Source organism: Zingiber officinale, chromosome 3B (genome assembly GCF_018446385.1).
Source record: "Zingiber officinale cultivar Zhangliang chromosome 3B, Zo_v1.1, whole genome shotgun sequence".
NCBI lineage: Eukaryota > Viridiplantae > Streptophyta > Magnoliopsida > Zingiberales > Zingiberaceae > Zingiber > Zingiber officinale.
In genome coordinates, this window is record NC_055991.1 from 67,073,353 (window position 1) to 67,081,495 (window position 8,143).

Consider the following 8,143-nt stretch of genomic DNA (forward strand, 5'->3'; position numbering starts at 1 on the left):
GTATCTTGAATTTCTTCAAGATCGACATTACTCCCACTAGTTCTTCTAGAAATAAATTTCCTTTCTAGAAAGACACTAGTTTTGGCAATAAACACTTTACCTTGTATGGGATTATAGAAGTAATATCCCTTTGTTTCCTTGGGATATCCTACAAAATAGCACTTGTCTGATTTGGGTCCTAGTTTATAGGAGACTTGTCATCGAACGTAAGCCTCACATCCACAAATCTTCATGAAAGACATCTTGGGACTCTTCCTATTCCATATTGTATATGGTGTCTTTATGACAACCTTAGATGGAACGCGGTTAAGTGTGAAAGCGGCCGTCTCTAGAGCATGTCCCCAGAAGGAAGCAGGAAGTTCTGTTTGACTCATCATTGTTCATATCATATCTAATAAAGTACGATTTCTCCGTTCTGATACACCATTTCATTGTGGTGTTCCAGGTGGAGTGAGTTGAGATATAATCCCATACTCAACAAGATGGTCATGAAACTCTTGGCTAAGGTATTCTCCACTTCGATCTGATCGAAGCATCTTAATACTCTTACCAAGTTGATTTTGTACTTCATTCTTGAATTCTTTGAACTTTTCAAAGGATTCTGACTTATGTCACATTAGATACACATAGCCATATCTACTGAAATCATCAGTAAAAGTAATAAACTAATGGTAGCCTCCTCTAGCTGCTATTCTGAAAGGGCCACATACATCTGTATGTATGAGTCCTAACAAGTCATTATCTCTTTCTCTATGTCCACTAAATGAAGTCTTTGTCATCTTGCCTTGAAGACAAGATTCACATATCTCATATGATTCAAAATCAAATGAGTCCAAAAGTCCATCCTTATGGAGTTGGGATATGCGACTCTCATTTATGTGACCTAAGCGACAATGCCAGAGATATGCTTGGTTTAAATCATTAGACTTGAGCCGCTTGGTATTTATGTTATAGATTGGGTTATCAAAGTCTAGAACATAGATTCCATTCACAAGATGTGCACTACAATAGAACATTTCATTAAAATAAATGGAACAATACTTGTCCTTTATTACAAATGAGAATCCTTTCTTGTCCAAACAAAAAACAGAGATGATGTTCTTAGTTAAGGCAGACACATAACAACACTCTTCAAGTTCTAATACAAGTCTAGTGGGCAAAGATAAGGAATATGTTTCTACAACTATAGCAGCAACTCTTGCACCATTGCCTACTCGTAGGTCCACTTCGCCCTTTGTCAATATTCTACTATTTCTCAAGCCCTGCACATTAGTACAAATGTGAGATGCACATCCGGTATCTAATACCCATGAAGAAGAAATAGATAGATTGACTTCTATAACATGTAAACCTGAGGCAAAAGTTTCACTTTTCTTCCTTTTCACTTCCTCTAGGTATGATTTACAGTTCCTCTTCCAATGCCCGATCTCACTACAGTGGAAGCAGGTTCCTTCCTTAGCCACCCCGCCTTTGGGTTTCAATGCATGAGCTTTACCCTTACCTTTGGCTTGAGTCTTACCCTTACCTTTGGGCTTCCATTTGCCTTTGTCCTTTGGCACCATTAAAATGGTGCTAGGCTTTGCCTTCTTAAGGTTAAGTTCAGCAGTTCTCAACATGTTCAACATCTCAGGCAATGATTTGTCAATTTCATTCATGTTATAGTTCATGACAAATTGACTATAGCTTTCGGGCAATGATTGTAGAATTAAGTCAGTGGCCAATTCTTGGCCTAGTGGAAATCCCAGTCTTTGTAGGTTCTCCACATACTCAATCATTTTGAGCATATAAGGCCCTATGAGACTTCCTTCTTGCATTCTATATTAAAATAGAGCTTTAGAGATCTCAAATCTCTCATGCCTTACTTGTCCTTGATATAGTTGTCTAAGGTGTTCAACCATATCATAAGCGTCCATGTTCTCATGTTGCTTCTGAAGCTCAGAGTTCATGGTAGCGAGCATAAGACATGATACATCTAATGCATCATCTTGATGCTTCTTATAAGCATCCTTATCAACTCTAGTGGCAGTGGTGGGGGGTGCTTCAGGAATGGGCTGCTCTAGGACATACAGTTTTCTTTCTTGCTTGAGAACTATTCTCAAGTTTCTGTACCAGTCTAGGAAGTTAGCTCCATTGAGTTTGTCCTTATCAAGGACAGATCGCAAAGAGAGAGAGCATTTGACGTATTTGACGACATGCTGATCTACAACAATAAAATGTAGAAATATGTATTATATTTTGATCATTTAACTAGACCTTTAATTAAATAATTCTCCCACTAAATTGTAAAGCTTTGGTAGAAGCAAGTCATGGATGTGGTTTTACCCACATTACTAACTCCAAATCCAATCGCGATAACATTTATATGGGAGAAGATCCGTATTATACCGCATCTTGAGTTAGCTTTGGCTAATCGCCCAAGACTTAGTATAATTTAGGTAGGCAACATTTACCAATTACATCATATGTAACTCTTATATCATTGTGTGAACAAGAATATTTGTACATTTGCCCATCTTATGAAATCCACATTATAACTCATCTTGAGTTAGCTTTGGCTAATCACCCAAGACTAGTATAATTTTGAATTTCATCGTACGGGATATGCCTCCAAGTTCTCAACTTAGTTAAGTTGCACCCAAAGTTTTAGTAGTCGGACATCACAATTGTCCTTCGTACTCTAGCAAGATAAATCGAGTCACGTTGCTTTGGCAAAACCTGACTACAATTGATCGAGCTAGATGTGAGTACCAAACTTTGGTAGGCATATTTAAAAGACCTAATCATGATTAAACTACACATGCATCACATACAATCATAGCATATCATGGCATATATCACATATATGCATAAAAATTGTGACATGGTTATGGCCCCATTTTCTATGACCCTCTCAAGCCAATGAGAAGATCAAAAGGTCAACCTAGGCAAAAGCATCTTCTCCAAATGCTTCAAAAGCATCTTCTCCAAATGCTTGCTTGGTCGTCATGTCTTGTTATTCTTCTCCCTTTTCACCATCGTCAAGTAGACTTATTCTTCGCTAATTTGTACATTACAAAGTCTAAAGAGAAACTCGAGTTATATTCGAGTGTAATCTAAATTTACAACTACAATAAAAGAGGAGAGGCACGACACGTAGGCCGTATTATGAATTACAACACACACATCCAATCATATTGGGTTTAAGGGCCATAACCATGCACCATGTCATATAACATTCTCAATCTGTTGTGACAAAATTTACTATGATTTAAACAACTAATTATGAGCCACACTGCCATGATGGTTTCGCTAAAAACCTCTTGGCCGAAATTTGCTCATAATCATGGAAATCATAATAAACATGTCATGCAATTTCTATATCATATATGAAATTCTACTACAACTTAGTATATGCCTTCGTAAGTGGCTCTAATACCACTGTAAGGAACTAGGGCGCTAAACACGCGAAAGCGCAGCAGAAAACATCTAGTTTCTTTCCAATAGATCCATGCGAAAGGAAACCATATACTAAGTATTAATTATCTACATGAGAAAGTTATACCTTTGTTGCGTGCTCTTCGCAATCCCGATTCTAACATTTCTTTAGATGCTGATCTTAGCGCGATCAAGTGGCCACGCCTCTATGGCATTCACACGAACAAATCTCGTTTGTCTCAGAAACTCACAAGGTGGAGAATGAAATAACCAAAGGTTGTGCTAGCAACCTTTCTTAGAGGTTTCGGCCAAGTGGAAGAGAGGAGGAGGAAGAAGAGCTAGAGCACCAAAAACTCATCATGAAAATGAATCCAAAAACCCCTTTTTATAGATTCAAGAAGTTGCCTCATGCCTTAATGTCAATTGTCTTGATTGACATTAATATTTATCTTCATCCAATGAATCCAATGCATGTGCAATTCAAATGATTCACTCTTCATCCAATGAATTCAATGCATCCAATGCATGCAATGCATGAGTAACTCAAGTTGTATACTCCTCTTTCTTCATGAATTCAAATTTCATGAAATCATATAATGAGTCCACCACATTATTCATTAATTAATTCATGAAATCATATAATGGGTCCAACTCATTAATCATCAAATAATTCATGAAATCTTATAATGAGTCCAACTCATTATTCATTAATCCAATTGATTCAATGAGTCTAATTTGAATTGGACTTAATCCAATAGTTGTATTTAATTGAGTCTTACTAAATGAGTCCAATTTGAATTAGACTTAATCCAATGATTCATCATATGAATCCATCTCCATTGACTTGTTCTTTGTGTGCGACCCAATAGATTCTTGTAACATTGGCAATGTATCCAAATCAACATTTAAATACATAAGCAATGAGTGACATCTAGCAAGACATCATTGCTACCCAAGTGACGAGAATGTCGAGATACGACTTAACCTTTTCGTGGCTATTATCTTGTATGACTCAATCCTTCTATCCTCAATATCTAGATTGATCAAAGAGGCATAGACCGTGTCATCCTCTTATCAATCTTTATGTTTCTTGATCTCTAAGTTAGACACACTCAATTAAATAAGCTCAATATCGCATATTGACTCATTTAAGCATGGCCATGCATTCTTGTGTCCTACTAATCAAGGGGTCCATAAATATCACTTCCATCATATGGAAGGGATATATCCCATCTACATCACTCACATCCCTCCGCATAATTTATTGCATACCCAGTGATCAACTTTATAGTCAACCCTGTTACGGGTGACGTTTGACGATACCAAAGTATACAACTCCTTATGTAGGGAACCATAGTGACTTCAGGTCTAAGGACTATTCATACCAATAGTCACATGAGAATGTTTATGACACTCATACGACGATCCATGAAATATTCTCATGGTGGGTCATTCAGTACATGTTCTCTAATATATACCCTTGTGTCAACCTGATATCTCATATCCATGACTTGTGAGATCAAGTCATCCGTTGACCTATATGCTAGTCTCAATGCATTAATATTGTCCTTGTATATTAATGCTCGATTAGGAATAGTTAAGAGTAGTGTTCTATGTATATCTATAATATCTCACTATCAATTCGACCAATTGATATGTTGTAGATTATAATAGACTCTAGGACATTATCATGCTTATTCATTCGACACTGAATTGAAGTAAATATAATAACCAACTTTGCCTTTATTAATAATGAAATATGATACAAAAGGAGCCCTTTACAATCATCTCATATTTGGTACTAAGGCTAATACTAACACCTTCTGGGTAGCATTGGCCTCCATCCTAACCATCTCCACATAGCATTTATGTGCCATTACTTGATCTCCCTTGACCTCACCCACATGGTCATCAACAGGGAATTTAATATTCTGACAGAAAGTAGAAATGACCGCCCTGAATTCATTCAAGGCCGGTCGACCCAAGATAACATTATATGCTGATGGGGCATCAACTTCCATGAAGGGCAATCGACATGCCTGCATAAGGGGCTCCTCCCCTAAAGATATGGCCAACTTTATTTGACTCAGTGGTTGTACTTCATTGCCTACAAACCAATATAATGGAGTAACCATAGGCTGAAGCTCACTTGGGTCTATCTACAGTTGATCAAAAGCTTATTTAAATATAATATTAACAGAGTTGTTGGTGTCAATAAAAGTACGAGAAATGTTATAATTGACTATAACAACCTTGATTATTAGTGCATCATCATGGGGCACCTCTACTCCTACTAAATCTCTAGGCCCAAAACTAATTTTTGGCCCTGTTGCCTTCTCAGTACTGCATCCAACGACATGAATTACTAATCACCGAACGTGCAATTTTCACGCCGGGTTGGAATCACTATCAATGGGTCCTCCAGCCATCATATTTATACTACCCCTAACAGTATTGTTGTGATTTTCTTCATGCTGAGTTGACTGTTGTTCTCATTGTACTTGATCCGACCCTTGAGTTTGTCCTGCCGTGAGGGGTAAAATTTCCGCTTGTGATCCGCTCGGTTGATACTCAATTTTGAGAGGACTATTCTGTCACGGATATCGCCGGTGATTTGGAATTGGGGAACGCTGACGATAATGAGTGTTACCCGCCTGTTTATTCTTCAAAGTAAAACAATTCTCCATGTTGTGAGTATTTGTCAGATGATACGTGCACCACCTTTAAGGGAAATGTTGAGGAACATCCACATGTTGTACTGCTTGAGGCCAAGGCTCTGGGTGGCGATAATGAGGATCAGCCTGAGGTCCTTTAGGAGGTTAGGCGGGTCCCGCTAGACGTACTACAGTAGGAATTGACGTAGAAGTGGTAGTATCCTTCCTCCGAGCAGCTTGAGCCTCCTCCACATTGATAAACTCTGAAGCTCGCTCAATCAATATATCAAAATTGGTAGGAGGGTTCCTGACTAAATCTTTAAAAAAATCATTATCATTAAGCCCCTGGGAAAAGACGCTTACCAAGATCTCCATGGTGGCTGAAGGGACATCGATGGGCACTTGGTTGAACCTTTTAATATAAGCTCTGATAGATTCCTTAGGTCCTTGCTTAATTGAAAAAAGACTCTAGGGGGTTTGTGATACCTTCGATTGCTAGAAAAATGATGTAGAAATACCTTGCAAAAGCCCTTGAAGTGCTAAATAGAATTATCTGGTAACCGCTTAAACCATCTTTTTGCCGCGCCTCCAAATGTAGTAGAAACATTCAGCACTTGACACAATTAGAAAATTATTGAAGCAAAGCAGCGTTTTCAAATTTCAACAGATGATCCTCAGGACTAGTTATTCCTGAATATTCTCTGATATTCAGATTCTGGTAATGCTTTGGAAGCTGATCATCTAGCACTCGTTGAGAGAATGGAGTGATGATCCGTTCCGGAGAGCTATTACTAGCGATTATCTTCCCTTTGTGCTTATCACGTACTGGCGTTGCTCTAGAGAATTCTTGGGGAAATTCCTTTCGACCTCCTTGTTCCAAAGGGGAATGGAAGAATGCTCTCCAGTTTTGGCTTGAGGTTGTTGAAAAATCTTTTGTGCTTTGGTCTGGATGAGCTGATCCAGATCCTCCTGTGATATAGTAATAATGTTGAGTTTCCTAGCTTCCTCCATCTTCGTATCTTCATATTCAGGTGAATACTTCCCACAGACAGCACCAAATTAGATCCTGTCTGAAATCTATAAAGTGGTGCGTTGGCACCGGTGAACGACGATCCTTGATGAAGATAGCCTCCTAAAGATCTAGAAGAACCTCTCCACGATCTTGTGCACAGTGAGACAAACCAACAAAGCATTAGTGACCTAAGACCGGGGTGGGGATCCCTAGATAGGCCCTCCGACGCTCAAGTCAGTTTCTCTCTCAAGGGTAGAAGAAGAAGAAGAAGAACAGTAACTGAAGTACTTTGAAACAGAGTTTAGATGCTAGAACTTGCTTACATTGCCAACGAAGAGGATCCCCCTTTTTATAATTCCTCATGGTACCTCCGTAGTCATGAAGTGGTCCCTAATTTGTTAGAATTTGTTAGGAGATAAAGTCATCTCCTAAGCTTCGTACAATACTCTTTTTAAGGAATCTTTTTTGTACCCTAGATGTACCTCTTTTATCATTTGTGACTCATATTTATGATTAGATATCCATAGAACATGTCATTATAACTGAAGAAGCTTCTAGAAGACATTTCCCACCAAATTTACTAGGCTGTCATACTTATATACTTTTTGTTAAGCATATCTCAACCGATCGTTTAAACCGGTCGTGTATATATTGAGAATACCTTTTGCTAAGCATGTTTCAACTGAGAATACGTATGAGCTTTATAAGGTTGAATGCCCCTACGCTTGGTCGGGCTTTGCTCGGCCAAGCACGTATACTCACACTAGTGCTTGCTTAACCTTCAATCAGTCGATAATATGCTAGAAACTTCTAGAAGGCCAAATGACTTTATGCTCGGTCGGGCTTTACCTGACCGAGCAAGCGTTAGCACATGGGTGCTCACTCGACCTTCCCTTGGTCGGAACGTATTAAACTGTATATAAGGTTAAGTGTTCTTACGCTCGGTCATACTTTGTCCAGCCGAGTGCATGTGCACATATTGACAGTTGTTAAGCCTTCACTCGGCCGGTAATATCGATCAGGCTTTACTTGACCAAGCATGGAAGGTACATTGGCTATATAC

The 8,143-nt window shown here is 38.6% G+C and overlaps 1 protein-coding gene across 1 annotated transcript in view; it reads right to left on the bottom strand.

Annotated features, from left to right (window-relative positions):
• LOC122054926 overlaps positions 1–7,079 on the bottom strand; it is a 30,322-nt gene extending 23,243 nt beyond the window's left edge. Inside the window, exon 1 of the mRNA XM_042616340.1 lies at positions 6,895–7,079. Within this exon, the coding sequence (XP_042472274.1) occupies positions 6,895–7,079 (185 nt within the window). The remainder of the gene's footprint in view (positions 1–6,894) is intronic.
• Between the last annotated feature and the right edge of the window lie 1,064 nt (positions 7,080–8,143).